This window comes from Helobdella robusta (assembly GCF_000326865.2).
Source record: "Helobdella robusta unplaced genomic scaffold HELROscaffold_51, whole genome shotgun sequence".
Classification (NCBI taxonomy): Eukaryota; Metazoa; Annelida; class Clitellata; order Rhynchobdellida; family Glossiphoniidae; genus Helobdella; species Helobdella robusta.
The window spans coordinates 189,942-216,906 of NW_008705261.1; the positions used below are offsets into that span (position 1 = coordinate 189,942).

At 33.4% G+C, this 26,965-nt stretch overlaps 1 protein-coding gene across 1 annotated transcript; it reads right to left on the reverse strand.

Moving 5' to 3' along the window:
• Positions 1-26,965, reverse strand: HELRODRAFT_86412 (hypothetical protein; the record flags this gene model as incomplete). The annotated part of the gene is made up of 6 exons (XM_009027801.1): positions 1-435; positions 5,442-5,520; positions 6,614-6,669; positions 8,522-8,725; positions 26,552-26,634; positions 26,896-26,965. Coding segments are annotated over 6 exons (927 nt in total), but the record flags the coding sequence as incomplete, so codon positions are not given.

Genomic DNA, 26,965 nt, shown 5'->3' on the forward strand with positions numbered 1-26,965 from the left:
TCAGAAGTAGGTCGGTACAACCGGCTCGAAAACCGTCGAAGATGACGCCGACAAAATACGCCGATCGACATCGTCGTCGCCACCATCATCGTCGTCATTATTATTATTATCATCGTCATCACGATTGTTATTATTATTATCATTGAGAGCAGCGTTATCATTGCCAGCACCGTCATCTTCATCATCGTCATCGTCGTCGTTGGCGGGTGGAGCGCTTGCAGCGGCCGACGTTGCGTCACCACCATTTTTCGTGCCCACGCACGCGTTGAGTAGGTCAACCGGAAGCGGAAATATGATGGTCGAGTTCTTTTCGGCTGATATCTGAGTCAAGGTTTGAAGGTAGCGAAGTTGAAGGGCGTTCGCTGATTGGTTGATGACGTCAGCTGCTTCCTTCAGCGCGTGGGAGGCCTTCTTCTCGCCCTCCGCTGCGATCACCTGGTGGGGGTTTTTTAATGTTTTAATTTTGGTATTTGTTGAGAGTTTTTTTTTTGCTGAATTTGTTTTTCTTGTTTAGGTTTACTTTATAGTTAACATTCAACATTGTTTGCTCGCATGCGGTTGTTTCTAAGAGGTGAATTAGAATTAGTTCTTATTCTTGACTTGTAATTGGGTTGCTTCGTAGAGTATGTTTGCTCAAAAAATGATTTAGTTGTGTGTGTGTGTGTGTGTGTGTGTGGTGTATGTGTGCGTGTATGAGTGTGATGTGTGTGTGGTGTGTGTGTGTGGTGTGTGTGTGTATGTGGTGTGCGTGTGTGTGCATTAGAATGTGGACCTGTCTTATAATGAGTTGTACGATGAGTGTTATTTTTTTTAATGGTTACAATGAAAGCTTTTGCATGGTTCCATTCATCGGTCGTTCTATCGAGAAAAGAATAAAAAACATAAAAATTGATGTTATCGCTTGAATAAAAACTTTGAAATATGTCCCATTTCGACACAAGTTCGAGTCCTTTTGTAATATAAAGACCAGTATTAGTAGTAGTGGTAGTAGCAGCAGTAGTAGTTACAGTAATAGTTAGTAATAGCGATGTAGCCTAAACCTAAATAATACTTCCGTTGTTTGGCTGACGTCATTGTTCACATGACGCGTGAAGCGAGGCCGGTGTGGCAGAAAATTAAATTAACAACGACGCCATGATGATTGGCAGGAATGAAGTAAAGATTGATCGGATATCGCTTCATAATTGCAGCAATGCTTAGCATTTTGCTGGATAGCATTTTAAAAAATAATAAAAATATCCAAAAACAAATTACTTAGAAGGAGGTAGCCAAAAGTTCCTACCAAAAGTTCCACTTAAGACAAGAAAAATTTTATTCTTGTTTTGCGATTTAGGAAAACACGGAAAATTTTTTATTTTTTTTTACGATTTTGTCAAAAGTTTCACTTAAGCTTGGAAAAATTCTTAAACTCATTTTACGCTATCAGCCCGAACGACGGACTCCAAAATCAACGTTTAACCCTTTCTTGCAACAGGTTAGCTCCATTAGATATATTTATATGTACCTAATGTTTTACAAACATTTGAGGTGATTTACAAGGATTTGAGTTGTTTTTAAAATTTTGAAGCAGCAATTAAAGACAAATTTATTAAATAATTGTTTAGAATTTAACGTTTATTACAATTCAATGCATAATAGCCTTATGCGTTACACAAGCTCAATAACTGCAAATAAAGTGTTAAATAGGATGATCTAGCGAATGTAAAATGATTATCAAAAAATGTCAGAAAATGCATAATAGCCTTATGCGTTACACTAGCTCAATAACTGCAAATAAAGTGTTAAATAGGATGATCTAGCGAATGTAAAATGATTATCAAAAAATGTCAGAAAGATAAATTTATAATGCTTATAAACTTACAAAAAATTAAATGTTTTTAACTTTAAACATTAAAAAATTGTATCGCCAATATCTATACCAATATATACCAATAAAAATTTAAATGAAATGGATACAACTGATCGTCTAATTTGGCGCAAAAAGTTGATGCAAAGAAAACAACGTCCTACCTCGGGAGACCGGGTCTCTGGACGCAAAACGAAGATTGATTGATATATACCGGTTATAAATGTGTTGCCGGTACCAAAACCGATATTGAAATATTGCCGGCAATACCGATGCCGATACTATAAAAACGGTGCTAACTCCATGAAACCGGAAATAATGTTTTCTCCATAAAAATGCATTCGGTAGTTAACGCGGAACATGAAAAAGGCTGCGTAAGATTGATTTTCTTAATCACCAAATTTGAAGTAATTTAAAATGAACATATTTTGTCCAGTGCCGAAACTGTTAAGTGATATATTAAAATGACATAGATGCAGTGGAGAATCTAAAAAGCCGGGTGGACCATGGCCTCCTTTTACGAGCAATGCTGTTAAAGTCTGTAAAACTAAGTCTTTATACAGAAATATTCATTCTTTCTACATTTCAAATATTTTTTGGAAAGTGGCGCTGGTATAGTGAACCTAGCTGGAAATTTTTACTAGATTCACGTAGTATTTAAATCTTCTGAGCATGAAAATGGTTTGGTAATCAAAATTCAATCGCAACATCCGAATGAAAACATCAAAAAAATCACTGGAGAAAGGGCTTTTGTCATTTCTGGAGGCATAAAAGCTAATGCCGGTAAAGTAATCTTAGAGAAAGAAAAATACATGAAAGACGGACCATCTTTTCGATGGTATCCGTGGTTAAAAGTCTCCTTTTAAAAAAAGACGTTGAAGAACCATGAGGAAGGGTCGTGATATAACATTTTGATTCCAGCTCTGGTGATCTTTTACACATAAATATATTATGAGTTTGTTTATTTTTATAATAACATCCTCATGGTTTGGTAACCAAAATCTTGACAAAACATATGAATGAAAACATCATATTTCTCCCATAATATTTTAAATTTAAATCAACAAAAATTGACCAAAGGGAATGCTTGCTCCACCGATCTGAGTGCGGTTTGAGTTATAAACGACCCTGTTCAGCGTTGAGCTGAAGAAGAAAAAAATTAGAAATTTCCATAACAGCACCTATTTAACGAATAAATAATTTCCTGTTTTTATTTTAACGCTATGAAATTGTTTCTTTTAAAATTACAATTTAAAACTAATGTGAATGATTTTATGAGTAATATACAAATAAAATGATTAATTAATTGGACAATTGAGTTAACAACTTTTATCTTCATTGCATCAAAGTGTCTAATTGGAGTATAATTTTATTAAAACTCGTAAAAATGGAAAGTGCGTTCAAAGACGTCTCCATCTCTCCACGCAATCCAACGTGTATGTTGGAAAAGTTTTCAAACTTTACTAATGTGAAACTTATTTTAAATCTTAAATATTAAGTATTACGGCATGTGTTGTTTGAAACTTTGAAGTGAATCCTGATTGTAATTCTCTGGAATAAATCTACTGATGAGATAAAAATTCGTTACGAGCAAAAGCCGATTGAAAAAAGCGTCAAAATTAAATGTATTCGCGAATGGATAGTAACTCATAAAGTAAAATACTTTGTTTAAACTGCAAAAGAATTAAACTGTTGTAAAGTTAATTTTACAAAAAAACTGACGGCTCATTCATCCACTGATGTTTGCAACTGCCCAACAAAACGAGCATAGCCTTCCTTGTCCACCAAATTTAATCGACACAGAGCTTTGTGCTTTACTTAACACAGAGTCCAGGAATTTACAACTTTCAAGCTGTATATGTTTGTTTGAAAAAGTGAAAAGTTCGAAAAAAATCATAGAAAAATCTATGCAGAAGCGTACAGGCTGTTTTTGAATGAAAATTTAGAACTGTTGAACTTCTCTGAAGAAGATGTGGAACGTTTTGCGAGCATCCTGGCATCGGACAGTGATCGTCTGTCAGAATTGAATCGCATACAGCCGAGCAGATCATCTACGAGCAAAGAGAGATGCGAATTTTTACACTTTAGGCAAGAATTTCAGCATAATTACATATGAAAAAGTATAGTGAAAAAGATTTAATCTGGTCTAACAGTTACCATCTCCATGGCCTTCATTTCAGCGCAGAAGTCAACCACGCGAATTATTGCCCTAGCGAATACAGAACTGAGGGAGTCTACAAATTTCAGTACTTCCGGGATTATTTTTCCAATTTCATTGTAAATGACACCATCCCGATCTGCTGGGATGAGTTTGAAGAGGAATCCTTTGTCCTCAAACTATCCTGCGAGCATATTTTTGATCCCGAGTGCCTGGAAAATTGGATCCGAGAAATTCAAACTTGCCCTTTCTGTAGGAAAAAAGTGACGGTTCGCCTTATTTTTAGCTACAAATTCGAATTAATACCACCTGGTGAAATGGAAATGCGCTTCTAATAACATGGCGTAATGGTTTCAAATCAGATATCGGATACTTTGCATATTTTAATACAGAATTGTTTGGCTGTTGATTTGTACGTTGTCAGCAGATATACATTAATGTGTTTTTTAGTTTTCGTTATCTCAACTCAATGATGATTTATTTTGTATTAGAAGATGTTGACTAACTGTTTCTAACCTTTTCAACTCTGCATAACTGAATGACACAAAAATGCCGCATTTAATGTTTTTTTTTAAATTCAGATAATCTAGACATAATTATTGTATAGGGGATTAAGTTTTAAATCAAACTTAATAACAGATTGTTTGGTTTATGGATGATAAAATGACATCAAATTTTGGTATATACGTTGAAAGGTTACAAAATCAACGTAATCATCAAGGAGTTTAAGCTTCTCTGTCTCCAATGCAAAAACAATGGAAAAAACCGTAGCAGGGGTGTTTGCCTAAGTTTTAAGATTTGTTCGCTTCTTTTAAATTTTTTCGACTACTCGCAATAATTTTTTTAATCAACACTCAGTTCATGAATTTTTTAACAAATTTATAGTAGTAATAGTAGCAGTAATGCTGTTCTGGAGGTTATCCAGAGAGCATGATGTCAGGCATGCTAGCACAGCTGATTTGTTGATTGTTCATCCAACAATCGATGCCTGCTTTAAATTTGTTCAATGATTGCACCTCAACAAGTTCATTTGATAATGAGTTCCAAGTATTTGCGATGGATGGATGGATGGATGGATGGATGGATGGATGGATGGATGGATGGATGGATGGATGGATGGATGGATGGATGGATGGATGGATGGATGGATGGATGGATGGATGGGAAAACGAATGTACGAACAAACAGACGAATTGACGAACGGATAGGTGGATGGGTGGAGTGAATAAATGAGCGTACAGACAAATGAATCAATGGGAGAGTGAATGAATGAATGAATGAATGAATGAATGAATGAATGAACGAATGAACGAACAAACGAACAAACGAACGAACGAACGAACGAACGAATGAATAAATATATAAATGAACGAACGAATGAATAAATAAATGAATAAAATGAATGAATGAATAAATGAATAAAAAAAGACGGCTGACCTTTGCCCGGGCCTCTCTTTGAGCTTCAGCTTCAGTGGCCATGGCTCTTTGAAGTTGGACTGGTAGTCTTACGTCCTTGCTGCCGTGCGTGCAAATATTATAAATAAATAATTAAATAAATAATTAAATAAATATTGAATATAAAAATTAAATAAATAATAAAATGAACAAAGTAGAGAAACAGAAAGGGAGAGAAAGAGAGAGAGGGGGGGGGGGGAGAGAGCGAGAGTGAAATCTATGTCATCCGTGCCTGACTTTTGATGCTAGCAGATTTTTAATAAATTTACAATCTCCTTACAAGCATACGTACAACGTACATCGAGAAAGTACACGAATCACATTGCATTAGAATCCCAAAAACATTCACATATTTATGATCGACTTTGGGTTTGCAGAGGTGGGGAGTTTTTTCAGGGATTTCCATATTTCAAATTTTTATTGATTAATGAATGCTTGATGAGAGGTAAAAAAGGTTAAAGGTCATCCATACTGCTGCTTTCATCGTGTTCGCCGTAACCTCAAAAGTTTCACTTTTGTAGCATAAAAAAGGTTAAAGGTCAAATACATTCTTCCAAAGTTCAGAAGATTCAACATAAATAAATACGTAAGCAACACACACACACTAACACACACACAAACGCATCCACACACACGCACGCACACACACACACATACATCAGCTATTCCTGGCACGGTGCCCGCATAAATACAAAGAAATGCAAAATGCGAACCAGACATAATTTGGTGAAGTAATTAAATTAAAGCAAGATTCCAAATTACTGGTACCTCATAGAGATATTGATGAGATACAAAATTAATATTCACGAACTAACAAAGACACTTATCAACGCAAGATTCTAAATTCATGATAATAGAGACATTGAAAAGGTACCTAATTAGTATTCATAAGCTAACTAGATGTTATTCATAAGATAAACAAGATACTTAATTAACATACACGAGCTAACCACTCATTAACAACTAAATAAATAATTAACTGGCTAATACCTAATTAATATTCATGAGCTAACAATGTTACTAAATTTAAAATAGAAACTTACAATGAAATAACTAATTTATTGTCTAATTAACTATTCGTGAGATACCTAATTAATGTTCATGATTAATATTCATGAGTTAACAATTGTACTAAGTTAAAAAAAGAAACTCACATTTCAACCCTTTCAACCTGCACACCCCATGGGTCTGTACCGTCGTCAAGAACATGCTGCGTTGGGTGGGTGATGTTGGTAAATCATTTACATATATTATTCGTTTGTCATAGGAGTTTTTGCTAGATTACAAATTAATGAGATTGTAATAGATACTACCGATCAATTTTCAATTAATCAATTAATCAATTAATTTAATTATTGATCATTGATGTTTATATAATTTTATAATGGAGTATTTATTCAATTGTTACTTTTCAACACGCACAACATCTAAATTTAACAAATTTCAAAAAATTTTGGCTCAAGAAGAAAATTGTATAAAAAAAACTTTAAAAAATTTAAAATGAGTCGTTAAAAATTGTAAAATTGTACTTTTACGTTTTTTTAAATCCAAACTTAAAATCAAAGACAGCTTTTCAGACATTCTTCAATAAATCCAATAAAGTCGCTCAATGCTTTTATAACTTTCACCAAAACAAACTCCATTTAATAAACCGATTTGTTGGGCACTAAAGTTTTATTACGTTCAAACTGTCTTTTTTATACGGCCCAAAAAACTATCAGAATGTAATTTTTCCAAAATATCATTTCTAATCAACGAAACAAAACATTCGAAATGAAAAAATATAGATTGAAAAAGCTTCCAGCAGACGTGGTTCTAAAATTATTTCATTCCACAGTTGTCATCCGCAACATCGTCATTTCGTTGCAACGCTTTTAAAAAACTTTCAAACAAACCACAATATTTTTAGAAACTTCGTCCATGTGCTTACAATAATTTTCTTGTATGATCTAATACCACTACTGACAAACTTGATGTGTAAAAAAATTTGAGAATAAAAGCATAGACCGTCTGGATGACTCTCAATCCGAAGTCACACGCCTCTGTCAGCACGGATTCATTGAATAAACAACTTGTTTGATGATACAAGGTGCAGTCGAATTGAATACTGAAATACTTAAATTTGCTTGTCACAAAGCCTCTCAGATGTCAGACAGTCACAGCCTACATTTCTTCTGCCCAACACTATAAAATAAGAACGCTGATAAATTATTCAGTTATTTTTTTTATTCCTAATTGAATTTTTTGGCATTATTAATAGACTTGTTCTTAGTTTTAGAGTCGATTTACATTTTTATTAAATTTTTTCTGAAACTTTTTCAAGCAGAAGCAAATGTTTTTTTTAATGAATGCTTCCAAACGGGTTCTCAGTGGAAATTTTGACAGTGCAAAAAAATTGGAAAAAAATTTTGAATGCACTCTCTTTAGAAACTGATGTTCGTTGAATTCTTTAATAATTTATAAAAACTTCACTCGTAAAAATGCACCTCGAATGAAATTTAAGAGTCGAAGTTATAAATTAATTAAACGACCACAAAAATATGACTTTGAATTTTTTTTTATTCGTATTAACGGTTGTTATTTTCAACTTCGGATTTGCTTTCTCTTACTTTGAATCATTCGAAATGTAAAAATTGAAGGGTGTTTTGCTACGATGTCAATTAATTCAATTCACACCATCTCATGCACTTTTTTTCACAATTCCCTCTAAGATTTTTCATGTTCGTCAATGAAGAACGTGAACTGCATGCATACATAGCGTGTCATAAGCAAGAATTCCTTGCAGTCGAACCCGGTCACTGCCCTGCAGTATCCAAGTCGGACACCATTGTAATTATTTAAAAAAATGTCTAACTAATAATCAAAAGTTAAATTACTCATAATATACCTATTTAATATTCTGTAGTAGCCAACGTAGATACCTAATTAATATTCAGTAGTAGCCAACGTAGATACCTAATTAATATTCAGTAGTAGTAGTAGCCAACATAGATACCTAATTAATATTCAGTAGCCAAAGTAGACACCTAATTAATATTCACGACACATACATCACACTTTACCTGCATCATGGTACTTATTGACTCTCTATCAGTCAGTATCTCACTCAGAGTTTTGGTGCCCAGGATGTTTCTGAGGGTGGTCTGGGCGAGAAGTTGCGTGGATCTGGCGGCATTTTCTACGTTGACCACCGAAATCATGGGGTTCGAGATGCGGTAGTAGACCACTGCATCGACTGCTACCGTCACTGAGTCTTTTGTGAGGATCTGTATGTGTGCGTGTGTGTGCGTGTGTGTGAGTTTGTTTGTGTAAGTGTTCTTGCGAGTGTTTATGTGTGTGTGTGTGTGTAAGTGTGTGTGTAAGTGTGTTTATCTGTGTTCGTTAGACAGATAACATATAAATCATGCACTACTGCTACTGAATCTTTTGTTAATATCTGTGATTGGAGGCACAGATGCGTTTGTCAGAGTTTGACCTTTGTACAGTGCGAGATAAAAATGCGTGTGTGTGTGTATGTTTGTGGCTTAGTTTACCTGAATCTTTAGGCGTGTGTGTGGGCTGGACGTCGTTTGTGCGTTAATGTTTATTGTCTGTGTGAATTGATGAAGTTTTACTTCAGCGTAAATTGGATTGAGTTTTATTTAAAAGGTTAAAGGTTTCTCTCTCTCTTTTTGCGTTTCCTTCAGAGATTTCAACGACAAACACACACAGCGTATATGAATACGCGTGCAAACCACGCATCATACACATTGCATATGATAGGCGGGATCTCTTTGTATTCGAACCCAGTCATAGCAATGGCAAGACCAGGCGCCTTTAACCATTGAGCCATCTTGCCACCCACACTATTTATTTTGCTATATAAAACTTATTAAATAAAAAAAGTAGAAAGATAAGATAATAAAATTTTGCCCAGAATACATTACAAGTACATGTTCTCAGAAATTGGAGTTATTCTAATAAATGAAAAAATATATATAATCGCACACAAACTGGAAGCACCGACAAACAAAACCACATAACGACACATTAGCACGCAACCACACACTCCTACATAAAACAACACATTTTTATTCGCACTTATAAAGGAAAAGTGGGGATGTTGCGGGCGTTTACACAAAAAACACACGCATCCACGCAAATGAATACGCACACACACACGCACGCACACGCACACACGCGCACACGAGTGACATACTCCACCACATCAGCGGGAAGAAGAAGAAACGTGTGTACGAAGAATGGTCGTGGTGTTGTTGTTTGTTGTTACCGACCAACTCTCGATCAATATTTCTCAGTGTACGTTCGTGTACATTCAAACGAATACTCTTTGTATATATATATATATATATATATATATATATATATATATATATATAGATAGATAGATGGATAGATATAAGCATATCATACGCACATCATACGTACCTCTACAACCATCTTAATATATAAATGTGTGCATACTTCATAAAAATCACTATACAAATAATCAGATAATATTAATAATTATAATGATAATAATAATAATAATTATAATAATACTATTACTCATGCACACCAATTAACATTGTTAAAATACCTTTGCCTGCCCTAGGCTCAAAAATATGTTCAAATTTATTATCAGCGAATCTCCGTGTAAATTCAATTATACATTTAAACATTTCCATATAGATTAATGAGGCGGCATTTGCATTAAAAATAGCGAATGATTTTTAATTTTTGCTTAGTTTTTCAATTATATCAACAGCTTTATTTTAATTATAAATATCTAATCGGCTTTTTATTTTTTCAAATTTATTTTTAATTGTTTATTTAAGTATAACGTTCGTTAGTTACTAATGAATTTTGATCTGTTATTGGAACAGGTCAATCTTGTAAAGAGATATTGTAAAGATCTGTTAAAACGTGATTACTCTAATCCAGGAGTATGTAACTGGCTACCCGCGGTTCGCAACCCGGCCCGCTAAGCCGTTTCATGTGGCCCTCTGAGATAAATTTCAAAATTGTCAATATGAAAAAAAGTTTCATTTATTGATCATCATGCTTAAACTCAATTTCGAACACACTAAATATAAAAAAGTTTGTCAATATAATAATAAAATAAAGTAATAGAAAAAAATCATTGCATATTTCTAATGTCTCCTAATTGTTTACAAAAATTCTTCCGCAGTGACGCATACGCTTGTTGAAATCTTGCGTGGTATTTGCAGTTAGAGTAAGATACTGCATCTAACAGATACTGACAATAAATAGATAACAGTCTCATACGGAATTAGCACTAACATTGGCGACATTTCTTGAAAAACATTGGAAAACAAACCTAAAACTTTCTAATTTACTAAAAACTAAATTATTAAATTAATGCAACTTTATTTTGTCACCTACATCCAACCGGCTCTAGAACAGTTTCTTCACCCGCCTGAATAACTCACCTTGAACGCAATCACATATAAGATTACTTCTCGATAAATCGAGGTGACAATTTTATAACCACCTAGCGAATGACTCTATATTTAATTATTTACGTCAATGTTATTTAGGACGAAACTGCTTTCTGTCTGTAACAGCAAGCATGGTAGATAAACAGGCGTTTATAGATATTATTACACTTACTTTTGTCTCTTTCCTTAGCTTAATAAAAAATTAATTTATAGTAAATTAAATTTGGTGAATTAAAACTTGATAAAATGTTTGTTTGATTGTTGTTTATATGTGATATATACTTTTTGTTTTATCCACATATATGTATTATAATTATACAATTATAAATATCATAATAACGTTCACCACTAGGCTAATACGTTATATTTTATCGAGTTATAAAGCTCGGTTGTATTAAATAGCTTTCTCTAGCGAAAAGAAATAGCAGGAGTTATAAAGTTTATGAAATTGAAACAACGAAAATATAACCTTTCTTGTCATTCATCTTCTATTCTTTTCCATCAAGTCACCAATCACACAGATAGATTATTATGATTTCTTTCAACCTTTTCTAGTTCACGAACTGAAACAACTCACTCGCCAACCAACTAACTTATCCGTACAAAACTATTCATAATTAACCAATTTAACGACGCATGGCATACAACATATAGTACTATATGTTTATAAAGTTAATGTGTTTATAAAGTTTGCCGACAAAAAAATATGTACATCGGTGAAACCTACCTTACATTCTCAACGTACCTTTTAAATAACCTATGAATGGAATGTCTCAATTATTTTTTTTTAATTTAAAAATTTATTCAAGCCTGTAATAATTTTCCTTCGTAGTATTTGCATTTTTTGAGTTTGTATGATGAAATACTTTGTTGAATTTTTTTAGCTGTTTTTGTCGTTACAAATGTAACTTTTTAGAACACAAGTTTGGTTAAAAAATGTTGCATTAATTTAAAATAAATAGCTACACATGTAGAAGTTTAAATACAAATTTATTTTACAATATGTATGAAACACACTAGATGATTGCTTGAATTGGATCACGTGACTTTATGAATATTAATGAGGTCATTCGGTGTGCTGCCTTTCTGAATTATTACCTCTACTCTACTCGGTAAAAAATTTGTCTTTGTTTTCTTGGATTGAGACAACTTTGCAGGATGTTTTTTTGCAATGGAAAGATTTTCTGTAAACGAAACTGAAATTATTTTGTTTCTTATTATGTGAGAATATTCTCAGAATTTTTTTCTACTGATATCAAGTTCATTTCTGTCTAATTAATTCAGATTCCATCACCTCACGCATATTGAAAAACCCACCCACTGGCCAACACATTTCTTCAGAAGCCTAAATCCAATTTATTTTTACGGACGTGACGAAATTTGCATAAACTAACAAAAAGGTGTCGGGGAAAATTAGCTCGGAACTTCCTTCGCTGTGTGATTCAGGCAATTATCTTTTACACAACAACAGTAAAGTTAATCTCAAATTTTTTTCGTAACCGAAAGTTTTGTAAGTTCGTTTTTGTGTCCTGATTTGAAACATTAATGTTAATTGCTACAACTAAATTTCTCGAAACTTTTCAAGTCTAAAGTCACCTTTTTATAAATTTTTCAGACATTCAGAGGTAAACGTGTAAGGGGTAAACGATTATTTTAATATATGTGTATGTATGTATGTATGTATGTATGTATGTATGTATGTATGTATGTATGTATGTATGTATGTATGTATGTATGTATGTATGTATGTATGTATGTATGTATGTATGTATGTATGTATGTATGTATGTATGTATGTATGTATGTATGTATGTATGTATGTATGTATGTATGTATGTATGTATGTATGTATGTATGTATGTTTGTATGTATGTATGTATGTATGTATGTATGTATGTATGTATGTATGTATGTATGTATGTATGTATGTATGTATGTATGTAGCTTGTACATTGCTGGTTCAAATGCGTGCAGGCATGTTTACATTTGTTTGTAGTTGTCATGTCCAGGAAGATAGCATGATCTCTTTATTTACGACAATTTTTTAATTCTTTTTTTCCCCTTCTCTCTCTTTCTCTCTCTCTTTTTCTGCTGATCTGTTTGTTGGCCTGTCTGTCTGTTTGTCTATCCGTTTGCATATGTGTCTGTCTGATTTTGCCAGAATGCGTATCTTAGTACATTTTTTTTCCTCAATTTTCAAGGTCTGTTTATATTTCTAGTATTTATTACATGTTGTTGATCTCAATTTATGAATTTTTAATACGTGAGTGTGGATCATTTGAACCTAAACAACTTGTAAGTTTATATGGATTGCCAGTTGGTTTACATGCATATTATAGATACATTACTTTTTTGTATTTTTTGACTGTAAAGCTGCGTTGTCGCCCGATACTTATTGCCTCGCCCTCCGGAAGCCCGTCATTCCAAAAACAATGTTGATCATCTTCTTTTCACTTGTTCAATCAATCATCTATTTTTCATTACTTTATTATATTTTATGATTTTAAACAGTTTTTTCCTGTTATCACAAATTGTTTTTGAGAAACTATTTCTACTTTGACTCTAACCCGTAAAGCCCTGTTGCCCCCTGAAAACGAACTAGCCCGCGGACACTTCACGTCGGGAAACACTGGGGTAAATGATCCAGGTGCGATAGCAATGATGATAAACTGTTTTTTCCATTTTGTGTGTTTGTTTGTATGTTTGCTTGTTTGTTTGTCTATCTGTTTGTATGTTTGTTTGTTTATTTGTTTGTTTGTTTTTTTTGTTTGTTTGTATGTTTGTTTCATCGATTGTGGTTGTGGCTCGATCTTTTGCTTATTATTGTATTAATTTTTATTTACTGATACTACTTCGAAACTATTTTTATGTACAAACACTAACTTATCATCTGTGTAGGTACAAATCATAATTCTGAAATAATGGTATACAAACACAGTGTATAAACATGTTGGTGTACGGTCTATAAACTCATAAATAACAATTATTACTAAATAAAACAATATGAATGCTTCTCACAGATGCATTTCTATGCACAGCCGCTAATGCATTTGCTTTTTGCCCGGATCATTAAAATCTGGATATGAATGACTCTGTGTGTGTGTGTTTGTATGTGTGTGTGTGTATATGTGTGTGTATGTGTATGTGTGTGTGTGTGTGTGTGTGTGTGTGTGTGTGTGTGTGTGTGTGTGTGTGTGTGTGTGGTGTAATCGTGAACTGGGAACTGTGATTAATTTTTTAAAATTCTTATTGGTAGTATCTAAACTTCAATGTGTAAGAATTAATTTCTGCTTCTTCTAAATGAAAAAAATTTAAAAAGCTAAATTGATGATGGTAAGTTTACTGGAATGTTCAATTTAAATTATTGAAATATGATTTAAAAATTTTCATTTGCATGAACTTTTGAAAACCGTAAAGAAAAAAAACTGAAATTTCAATTTCCATTGAGAATAACAAGTTGAAATGGGCAGACTGGCGCTGAAACGTGCAAGCTGTATTGTATTAACTTAAAAAATGTACCCGAAATTATCAATTTGAATTTTTTTTAATTTATTCACGTCTAATAACACCCTACTTACAATATAGTGAACTATCTCTAATGATTTAGAAAAATTTTGAATAAAATTCTTAAAAACCCTACATCTACAACCTTCAAAACTACGATAATTATTTTTGATCAGAATGGAACATTAAACAAAGAAAAAAAGACAATTCAAATCCGCAAACATTCATTCGCTTCAAAATCTTTCAAGGAACATAAATCAACTGGATTGATAGTTGGAAAATTATTTCTTGAGGTAGCCCATACAGACAGCTCAAATACACCAAGTGCTATTTAATTCCGACTCGAGAACCATCCCAACAACTTGATATGTTACTCGAGAGTGCTCCCATCTCACCTTCCTTCGTTTGTCTCCATTCTCAAATGTACACAAAATTAACTAACATGTCATTTTATTTTGTCTGTGTTCCGTGTTTTATTTATGCATGTATGTGTCTGTCTGATTGTTAGCACATATTCCAGCATACAAATAAACACATCCCGTCTCCTAACTGGTTTCTTGTTTTGAAAGCAAATAAAATATTTCGCAGCGTTCTGTGTCTGTTTAAAATTCAAGTGTTTGCTACAATAAGAGCTCCCCCTTCAAAACAACAGAGGCGTGCATTGTTCCCCATCCCGAGTGCGACCGATACGAACCAAAATGAAATCTCAAACATGGGCTACTTGCGACAAATCTTGAAGGAACTCAATTTAAAAGCAATGCTGTTTACACTCTGGCGTAGTCTTGTGCAGTGTAAGCGAAAAAAAATTACAAAAAAGAATAAACACAAATTAGTTTGTAAATCGTAACTGAAGGTTTATATAGAATTAAATCTGCACTGGTTCATACAGTGAACGTGTTCGAACAGCTGTGAATGACCGGTCGGAGGGAGAGGCTTGTACTTGAATGCCTTTCTTGTATACAGGCAGCCGGATAGACAGGCCAAACATTTGTGATCATTTAACATGAACCTCTTTTCTCTCTCTCCCTCTCTCTCTCTCTCTCTCTCTCTCTCTCTACCTCTCTCACTTTCTCTTCTATCCTCTCTTTTCCTTTCGATCTCCTTCGTACTCTCCTCTCTCTTTCTCTCTCTCCACATCTTCTTTTTTATTTCTACATTTGGAGCCATTTTTATTCATTCTTACCTTGCTTAGAATCTTTTTTCTTCACTTTCGAACTCCTTTAGAAAATGTATGTATGTATGTGTGTGTGTATGTATGTTATGTATGTACGTATGTATGTATGTGTGTATGTATGAATGTACGTGTCTATAGCGTTTTTATTGATGTGCATAACTTTTTGTTTTGTTGTTCACTCGAAGTTTTCTCTTAAATCTCACGAATTAATCTTTCAAACGTTTAATTTATCTTCGCAAAGTTTGCTTGAACTGGCGCTCCATTTAATCTTCAGTTTTACCTAAGTAGCAGCTGACCGCACCAGACTTATCTTCAACATGTGTTCGAGTTGGGAGCCATCAGATTAAGGAAAACATTTTTTCAGGCTGTCACACAAGCTTAAAACCGGTTAAACTTTATAATTTCACAATTTTAATTTAAAAAACATAATCTTATTAATATTATAGTCATATTATTTATAATTTGGTTGCGATTTATATAAATGGTGCAACGAGTTCGTCCATGCATACGAACCGCCTCGTTACGTGAACTGAAATTCATTGTGAAACACCTCAACTGCCTACCTCCATGGGCTACCGGATTGGACTCCATTACACATACACACCATTGCCATCTGAACAAGCACAACTTGGATTGATGCATCAATTCATCTGATTACATGCATCCATGCATCAATCAATCAAACGGTTTCCATCCATCAATTGATGGATGGGATGCGTGCCCGCACAGATTCATATACACATTTAGATCATTCATTCATTCATTTGAATGGCTCTATCGTTCCTTTATTTTTTATGTTTTTGAATTCATTCAATCGTTTATTCTTTTTTTTGAGCTTTTTTTCATTCATTCATTCATTCATTCGTTCGTTCGTTCGTTCGTTCGTTCATTCATTCATTCATCCATCCATCCATCCATCCATCCATCCATCCATTTATCCATCCATCCATCCATCCTTCCATCCATCCATCCATCCATTCATTCATTCATTCATTCATTCATTCATTCAAAGATTTATTCATTTTTTGCACATTCATTCACTCAGTCATTCACATTACATTTGTGACGTCATTTCCTGGTTTATATACACATCGTTCTGCCACAGCTTCCTAGTTAGCTAGATCGGATGAAAGGCCGAAGACATGGAGTGATTTGTAAAAAGAAATTAATTTGAGTAAAAAATAAATTCTGGCTAAAGAAATAAATGACCAAATTAAATCAATCAATAAATAAAAGAGAACGAACAAACAAAAGCAAGCGAACAAGCAAACAAATTGATTAATTAAAAAAAACAATTAATTAAAAATAAATGAACCAACAAACGAATAAATATATAAATAATTAAAACGAAATGGAAGCTATCCCCAAACGAACCTAAATATTCCTCCATAGATGTTCTACAAAGGCTTGCTTGCTTACCTACAGGAAGACATGGCTAACATTCCTCTGTTTCCATGCTTTTCTCAGTATTATTTCCGTATTATTATGTATTTGTTGGTTCATTTATTTAATTATTATTATTTGTTTTATTATTTTTGTTGGTTTTTTCATTTCCAAGCTCTTACTGTATTTTGTTTCTCTCTCTCTCTCTCTCTCTCTCTCTCTCTCTCTCTCTCTCTCTCTCTCTCTCTCTCTATCTATCTATCTATCTATCTATCTATCTTTTTAATTTTTATTTTTCTCTCTCTCTTCCTTTTTCTCTTTCTTTTTATTTTTTTTTCTTCCTGCCTCTCTCTCTCTTTATTTCTCTTTTTTTCTCTCTCTCTTCCTTTCTCTCTTTTTTCTATCTTTTTCTTCCTGCCTCTCTCTTTCCCTCTCTCTCTCTCTATCTCTTTCTTTCTGTCTCTCTCTTTTTTTCTCTTTCTCCCTCTCTAGTCCTCACTTAATATGATATCCTTCTGTAAATACAACAAGGAGTATTTTGTGCGTTCGTCCGTTCGTTCGTTCGTTCGTTTGTTTGTTCTGAGTTTTAAAATCCGCTCACACTTTCAACATTGTTGGTTTTACGTTTTTCAATCCACATGTACGTATGTTGTGCGCGCGCGCGTATGTGCATGTGTGCGTGTTGTTAATTTCATTTTTTTGTAGATTTCACATTAATCGATGTTTAAATTATTAATATTCAGTTTGTTGTATTTGTAATAACTTCTTGTTGATTTTTTCAAAAAATTTATTCTAAAAAAGAATTTATTTATTTATTTATGATTACTTTTTACGAAGGTGACGTAACAAAGCTTTCACAGACTGCCGTGTAATTGGTAGGCCTGCAACTGCCTACAGAAACTTTCGTTTTTAAAAGCGTTAAAATTAAAAAAAAATTAAATAAAATAATAAAGATATCTTTATAAAATTTATTAGAAATATAATTGGATGGAAATTGAAGAAGAATTGAAAAATTATTCTATGGTAGAGATAAAATAAGAGAAGATATTAATGTATATTAAAGATAAATAATGCAGAAAGATTGGATGGAAATTGGAAACAAAATTACACAATAGACAGAATCAGTAAACTTAAAAATAATCAAATGTGATTTCATTCAAATGAAAAACTGAAAAATCGAGATAGCGAATAATTTTTTGTAACAAATTTACAAAAAAAAATTAATTTTATATTAGTAAAATTGTTCTTATTTCATCAGAGGCGTTGTGGAAGATATTGCTCAAGGACTCAATAAAAAATTTAGCCAGAGTTACGGCAAGATAAACAAAATCTTCATATAAATTTTTATGAAATTGGATTAGAAACTGTCTCAGTCCACCCCACAGCGTTAAATTTTGTAAGAAAAATCCAAAAATATATGAGATCTATAACAGAAATTAAGTTTGCCAACTTTTTTCAACTGTTCTCAATGTTAAAAAATAAACTTGACCACAGAAATAAAGGACTCAATAAAAAATTTAGCCAGAGTTACGGCAAGATAAACAAAATCTTCATATAAATTTTTATGAAATTGGATTAGAAACTGTCTCAGTCCACCCCACAGCGTTAAATTTTGTAAGAAAAATCCAAAAATATATGAGATCTATAACAGAAATTAAGTTTGCCAACTTTTTTCAACTGTTCTCAATGTTAAAAAATAAACTTGACCACAGAAATAAAGGACTCAATAAAAAATTTAGCCAGAGTTACGGCAAGATAAACAAAATCTTCATATAAATTTTTATGAAATTGGATTAGAAACTGTCTCAGTCCACCCCACAGCGTTAAATTTTGTAAGAAAAATCCAAAAATATATGAGATCTATAACAGAAATTAAGTTTGCCAACTTTTTTCAACTGTTCTCAATGTTAAAAAATAAACTTGACCACAGAAATAAAATAAAATATTTTTAAAAAATAATTAAAATTAATCGCAATCAGATGTACAAATGCTAAACTTCACAAGACCTTATTATACCTTCTGAGGCAGCACCTCCACCCCACCCTACCGACCGTAATACCTTTCAAATGCAACTTTAAAAAAATATGGAACAAGCTAAAAAAAAGCCTAAACCGGCCCAAAAAAAATTTTTGACTCTGGTAAATTAATAAAGTATATGTGCTTGTTAGACTCATAGTAGTTCCTCCGTCTGCTTCTTTACTGAGATAGCAACTCCAACGATGATAGCAATGATGATTAATGTCAATATTGACAACAATGAATGCGCTGTCAGCTTTTGTGACATTTTGTCGTCTCCTTCTTATTTTTGTGGACAGGTTAACGTCCTAGGCATTTCTCTGACGACTTGGCTTCCAATGCAGGTGCAAATGTTACGAGAGGTCGTTTGAGGTGAAGGTCAAGAAAGGTCAAAGAGGTCATTTTGGTGGAATTGTTATGAGCAATTTATTCAAATCTTCGTGAATTATTAGGTTTGGTGGGTTTTTTGAAACTGGTGTGCATAGTTCATCTGGCGTGTGATATGTGTGAGACAATGTGCAGTTTTTGTGGCTCTTTAAACGTATTTAGATGTCGTTTATTGAGGCTGCCGTTTTGTAACTTCGGTCATGTAAGTGTTTGTTTGTAGTTGCCGATCTAGATAACTTGGAGAGAGAATTTTTAATAAAAATCTAAGACCGGGTGGGGGGAAATTTTCACAAATATTTGGAAAAATGTTTCAATGTTCAACGGGCCCACGGGGCCAACAATTTGACGGGGGAGCAGCTTTTATGGTAATCTATTTCAAAATTTTACTTAAAATCTTTTTTCCACTTATAATGTCATTTTTTTTCTTTAAAAACGCTACTTTTTATGTAAACAACCACTTTTACTAACTTTCAACACAAATAACGCTCACAACGAGGAACACTGCCCTTCCGGCTCTTCCAGATCCGTCTCTGTTCATATGATAATTTATGTGTGTAAACATTAGCGATTGTATTTAGCTGTTTTTGTTTTGCAGCAAATCTTTTTGTGAGTATATTGATTCTTGAGTTCATCATTTTATATTTAGTTATGCCATGTTATGTTTAGTATCTGAATCTGTATATACAGTCAAGTGGCTTGGTGGCCTAGTGGTTAAAGTGGTGTGCTGCTCTTTCGCAGTGACCTGGTTTGATTCGCAAATATGCGAAAAATCCCCGCTTACCTCATATTTCGGGTGTATGGCGTCGCTTAGCTCGTATTCGTGTACAATGTTGATGAGTGTTGATGGTTGCTGTGGACCCAGTAGGAAGAGTTTCAGGGACCTTATAAAATTTTTTCAGGTGGTTCTGTGAGAGGTCCGATTGAGGGTTTTTATTTGTTGGTTTGACTGTTTGTTTGGCCACCGACTCTGTGCAGAATTTTTAATTTGTTTTTTGGACTTTAATTAAATTGAGAAAATTAATTAATCGCATGGTGTTTGAAGGTTGGCGTGAAATTAGATTTGCTGAAGCTTTAATCTGAAAAGGTTTCATTCACCGTCACCATCGTCATCATCACCATTGTCATTACCATCATCATCATCATCATCACGGTTATCGTCACCATGGCGATTTCCAAGCGAGTATGACAAAGACGATTAAGATGGCATTGAAAATGAATGATGATTCTGGTCGTTCGTTACATATTCCCGTAAAGTGATATGATCATAAAACCATATGAATTGAATTGATTTAAAAATATTTACTCAATTAACTCAAAAATTAATCAAAATGGTAAAATAAAAACGAATAAAAATACAATTAACAAAAACAAAAGTCAAACCAAATTTCTAAATTAATAAAAATCACAATAAAATAAATTGAATTCTCTCTTATACCCACCCTTGTCAAATGTGCTTTTACCGCAAACCATGACATTTACGTAAAGTCGAACCTCATTTTTTATTCGTGTCGTGAAACTTCCTTGTCTCTATTTGAAACGAACTTCCTCTCTCTCTATCCTCTTCTCTCTCTCTCTCTCTCTCTCTCTTGCTCTCTCTCTCTCTCTCTGTTTTTCTCTTTCTTTTTTCTCTTTAGCCTTCTTCAATCTCTTTTTCTATCTTTCTAGCGCCTCTTACTTTCTTTATCTTTTCTCTTTCTCTCATTTCTTTCTGGTACTTTTTCCTCCTCTCTTTTTTTCTTTTTCAACACTTTTCAACACTTCTTCAACACTTTTTCTTCTTACATCTCTTCTTTTTCCCCCTTTCTCTCTCTTTCCCTCTCCTTCTCTTTCTTTCTTTCCATCTCTTTCAACTTTTTATTTTATTTTTTCACCCGATAAAATTTATCATGACCCTGCTGCCATTTTTCATTGTTGGTCGATAATAAATAAAATGTTTGTTCTTCCGTCGCACATATACTCTGTTTATAATTTTTTGGCGAACTTTTCAATCTTTATTGGTTTATTGCATTTTGCTTGCGACCGTGCACCATTTTTTCATTCATTCATTTTACTTTTTTTTCTTCAAGCATTCATATTTACGATGTTTCTTATCTCGCATTCTACCTATCTCACCATCTTTGTTTCTTTTCTTCCTCTAAAACTCCTTCTCTCTTTTTTATTCTTTTCGTCTCTATTTCTTTACTATCTCTCCCTCTTTCTCTCTCTCTCTTTCTCTCTATCATTTTTTCTGTTTGCCACTTTAACTTTCTATCTGTCATTTCAAGCATTATCCATCTACCATCTTTCACTCCTTCATTCTTTTCGTCACTCTTTCCGAGTATTTTTTTATTTTATCGTTTTTTCTATATTTATTCTCCATATCATATTTACAACTCGTCATTATTCAATTATCGCTCGTTGTTCATCTATGCTACTGTTTCCTTGCAGTGTTTTTTTTATCTATGTTTCATTTGTCAATTAATTATTTTTATTATCTTTGGCTATTTTTTTTCTTTGTTTTTTGCTCTTGTATTTAAATGAAAAAATTGCGTTTTCCTATCACTATCGCACATTGTTTTTCTTCTTCCGGTGTTTGTTTACATGGTAATAATTATTTGTCTATGCAACGGAATTGTTTACTCGGAGTTGTTTCTCTTTGTAGAATTATTTGTCTATGCGGTAATGATATCGTGGCGAAAAATTTTTCTAGCAAGAATTACCATCCGTTATTTCATTCTTATGATTATTATCATTAACCGTAGTAGTTTTGGTAGTAGTAGTAGTTTTGGTAGTAGTAGTAGTAGCAACTGCAGTAGCAGTAGTAGTGGTAGTAGTAGTAGCAGCTGTATAGCAGAATACTCCACTATCCTTTTTAAAAGGTTACTAACAGCTTCTATCTTTTTAACATCCACATTTTAAATTTTATCTTTTAAATCAGGTACTAATAACTAGTAATACTTTTTGTAGTAGTAGCAGCTGTAGTAGTAGCAGCTGTAGTAGTAGCAGCTATAGTAGTAGCAGCTGTAGTAGTAGCAGCTGTAGTAGTAGTATTCGCAGCAGCTGTAGTAATAATGGCAGTAGTAGTAGCAACAGCAGCAGCAGCAGTATTAGTAACAATAATAGTAGCAATTGGAGTATTATATTAGCAGGAATAGTATATATTTATTTTACATACATAATAGATTTTATTTTCTAGGGTTAATTTATTTTCCCACCATGCAAATGTTATTTGTCCATGAAAACCATCCTGTCTGTCTGTCTGTCTGGGATTTTTGGTCTACGTCAAATTATTTCAGCCAAAAGGAATTTATTTTCAGGAACAGATTTAATTGTCTATGTAGATAAATGGAAAATTTTTTATCTATGCTCATTTTGTGTAGAGTTATTTGTCTTTGCAAATGTATGTAAAGCCATTTATTTATGCAATTTTATAGAGAATAGTTAACCTACGTTCTTATATGGAAAATTGTTTTGTCATGCTGGAGAAAATGGATTTTTTATGGCGAGTTGTTTGTTAACATCAAAATGTTTTTTCTTTGTAGAATTGTTTTATCTATGCAGATTTTATGACACTCACACACGCACGCACACACACGCACACACTTACACACACACGCGCACACACGCACACCTACACGCAAGCACGCACGCAACAACAAATTAACCGATTTATAGATGTGAATTACAAAGTTAGTTACCACAAAAGCGCCAAAAAGACTTATTTTGGTTATTTTTAGAGTTTCTAGATGACATTTATTTAGGAAAAAGTTTTTAACTTGGATAGCGTTTTTTTTATAGAATATTTTTGGGTCTGTCATTTTTATCGTCGAACATGTACACCAACTATAAGACTCTTGTTCTCTAGAAGGGAAAATTTGTGTGTGTGTGTGTGTGCGTGTGTGTGTGTGTGTGAGTTTGTGTGTGTGTGTGAGTTTGGGTGTGTGTCTTTGTATGTTAAGTGTTTGTGTGTGTCTGTAGTTTTTTTGTTTTATGTGAATGTGTATGTGTTTTTGTTGGATTTGTGTGTGTGTGTGTGTGTGTGTGTATGTGTGTGTGTGTGTGTGTGTGTGTGTTTGTGTGTGTGTGTGTGTGTGTGTGTGTGTGTTTGTGTGTGTGTGTGTGTGTGTGTGTGTGTGTGTGTGTGTGTGTGTGTGTGTGTGTGTGTGTGTGTGTGTGAATGAATGAATGACACAAAAATTGACAAGGGTGACGACGACGACGATGATGACGAGTGGAAAGAAAACGCGGAACGAGTTGACAAGAAGATTAACAATCACGTTAAGGTTGTTCTGAGCTGATAAGATATTGAGGTGTCAATTTTCTAGGTGTTTCCATCCTAGAAAATAGCGAAAAAACTTTAAATAATACGTGTAAGAGAGAATATATAAATTTAAAAAAAAATTTATCCTTTTTTTGTGCAAATTTTCAAGGATTCATCTATTTATCTACTCTTTTTTTCATTTATTTATTCATTAGTTGATTCGTTCGTTCGTTCGTTCGTCCGTCCGTCCGTTCGTTCGTTCGTCCGTTTGTTCGTTTATTCATTCATTCATTCATTTATTCATTCATTCGTTCGTTCGTTCGTTCTTTCTTTCATTCGTTCGTTCGTCCGTTCGTTTGTTCGTTCATTCGTTCATTAATTCATTCATTAAACACTTATAATTAATCATTAAATGTCAGCTTTATCGGTCCCATGCCTGAAAAATTTGTTATATCTTATTCTTTTTTTTATCTCTCTCCCCCCGTTCTTTCTCTTTTCTCTCTCTCTCTCTCTCTCTCTCTCTCTCTCTCTCTCTCTTTCTCTCTCTATCTCTCCTACATTATAAAAATTGAAATAATTTAAAATTTTAGTCTTCTAGTTTGTATGTTTACATCTGCCATTTAATGGCTGGCTCCACAATTACTGTCACCAAAGCAAAATCGAAGGCTTGAACTTATAAAAGTAATAATTTCTTGGTTTACAAATGTAAGTTAGCATTTGTACTATGATCTTTATTGTAAGTTTTATTCCACTGATGAACTTCCTAAAGGTAAAAAAAGGCTTATTATATTTAGAGTAAATATGTTTAGGTTTACACTTTTAAATAAAAATCTAATTAGAAAGTAATTGGTTTTAAATGGTCGAGAACCAAACACTTATGAATAGTTAGTAAAACTCCCCGCGAATGCAATCTATATTCAACACTGTTTCGAGTGCGTCAGATGTAACACGTAAAGATGTATGGATTATATTTCGTTAGGTTTGAAATCAAGACCAGAGACAGTTGTATTATATATTATTATTATATATATTATTATAGTATCCAAAAATACGACAAACACAACTGAACAGAACAAAATTGGACCAAACCTTAACATTCATTTTTAAAAGAAGAACTCGTCATAAGCTGAACAACAACAACAACAACAACAACATCAACAACATCAACAAAAAAACAAACACAACTGAACCGAACAAAATCGGACCAATCCTTAACATTCATTTTAAAAAGAAGAACCAGTCATACATAGGTTACTTCTAGGACCGCCTTTATTGGTGGTCCACAAAGATTGAGGTAAATTTATGAAGAACATTTTTGAAAAATTTGTGTCGCGATGAACCCTAATAGGGAGGGTACCAGAGCGAAAACTGTTGCCGCGGGCCCCAAAATGTCTCTGGGAAATTGAACCTGCCCCTTAAGACAAACAAATGTAACAGCATCTTATACTACCCGTGAACAGTGGCGGATCAAAAATTCCGTGGTGGGAGGATGATTTTCAAAATTCCAAAATCCTAAAATGATGAAAATTTTTCTAATTCACGTTTTCATGGTAAATGATTTTCAAATTGTTAAGCTGATGACATTCTTTTACTTAGAGTCTTCAACTATTTCTACTTTCTTCTGGCTACGTGGAGTAGGTATTACCACACAAAATCCCTCTTAATTCGCCTCTGTACCTCATGTCGTATCTTAATGTAAAATATAGAACCCCAAGCAAATAATATCATTCCAAAAATTTCCCATTTGCAAAACTTTTAAAATGAATTCTGGTAAAATATTTCTTTTTAAAGAGACTCAGTAACTTTTATTTATTTCTAATTGGATCCATCCAATTAAAACATTCCTCAATCAGAGGCAATTAAATTTACTCTCCGCCGAACAAGTTGAGAGTGAATTTAATTGCAAAGTAAATTAAATTTTATTTCATAAAATATTCTATATTAAGAAAAACTTTTAATAAAAAGACACCAAATAATAAGACTGTACACAACAACAACAACACACGTTTAGACGACATTTTCCCCGAGATCGGGGGTTGCCGTTTGGCTACCTATGATGAAACCGAAATACCCCTCGACGCCATTCCATCATAAGTAATTTATTTGGCTAATTTTTACGCAGGACGCCCTTCCTTACGCAATCACAGTTATAAGCGGTGGGCCTAGCCTTTGATAATCCAACATCACTCACAAGGCAGTGAGGGTCAGTTTAATGTCATAACCAGGACATTCATAACCAGGACATTAAATAATAAGACTGTACAGTAAAACGGATTCTATTGGGGCATGAATGAACGAACAAACGAATGAACGAACGAATGAATGAACTAACAAACGAACGAATGAATGAATGAATAATTGATTGATTAATTGATTGAATAAATGAATGAATGAATGATAGAATTAACGATTGAGTGAGTGAATGAACGAACGAACAAACGAACGAATGAATATGTCAGCTTCATTAAATGGTAGATAGTATTTTTCAAACTGCAATGTTTTGGAAAAATAAAATCCAAAAGAGAAAAATTTTGAAAAAAAATTAGTTGGCCATAAAAAATGTCAAAAAATGGAACACGATGTTTAAAAAAACAGAGAAACCAGAACTTGATTTACTTGTTGAACGAATGTGATGAAGTATGCGTGTCTGTGTGTGTTTGTGTGTGTCTGTGTGCGTGTGTGTGTCTGTGTGGTGTATGCGTGCGTGTGTGTGTGCATCTATGTGAACAAAACTCTTTTGAAATTATAGTAAGAATACTAACTATAAAGACAAATTGTCATCTAGTCACTATATTCTCTTCAGAAAAATACACAATATTATTAAGTATAAAAATACTAGATTCTCTTCAAAAAAATACACCTTAAAATTAAGTATGAAAATGCTAAATGGTAATAAAATTAAAAGATATATAATTAGCAGATTTATAACAGTAATAACAATAAATACCTCTTGTGGGGGGACTTCAAAGGAGACCGTCCTGAGGTCAACTCTTGTGAACTGGTCCGTGCACGGGAGGACAAAAAATAAACCTGATTTTTTTTTTAAGTTTAGAGGTTTTTTTTTTATTTAAATTTAGAGGGTTTTTATTTTATTCTAATCATCGTCATCATCATCACCATCATCGTCATTATCATCATTATTATCGTCATCATCATCATCATCGTCATCATCATCATCATCGTCATCATCGTCATCATCATCACCATAATCATCATCATCATCACCATTATCCTCAACATCATCGCCACAATCATCATCAGCATCGCCATTATCCTCATCATCAACATCACCTGGTCCTTTGGCCTCTTGAAGCGCCCTGCCGAGGCGAAAGATGATTGCTCTTTCGTATTCTTGAACTAT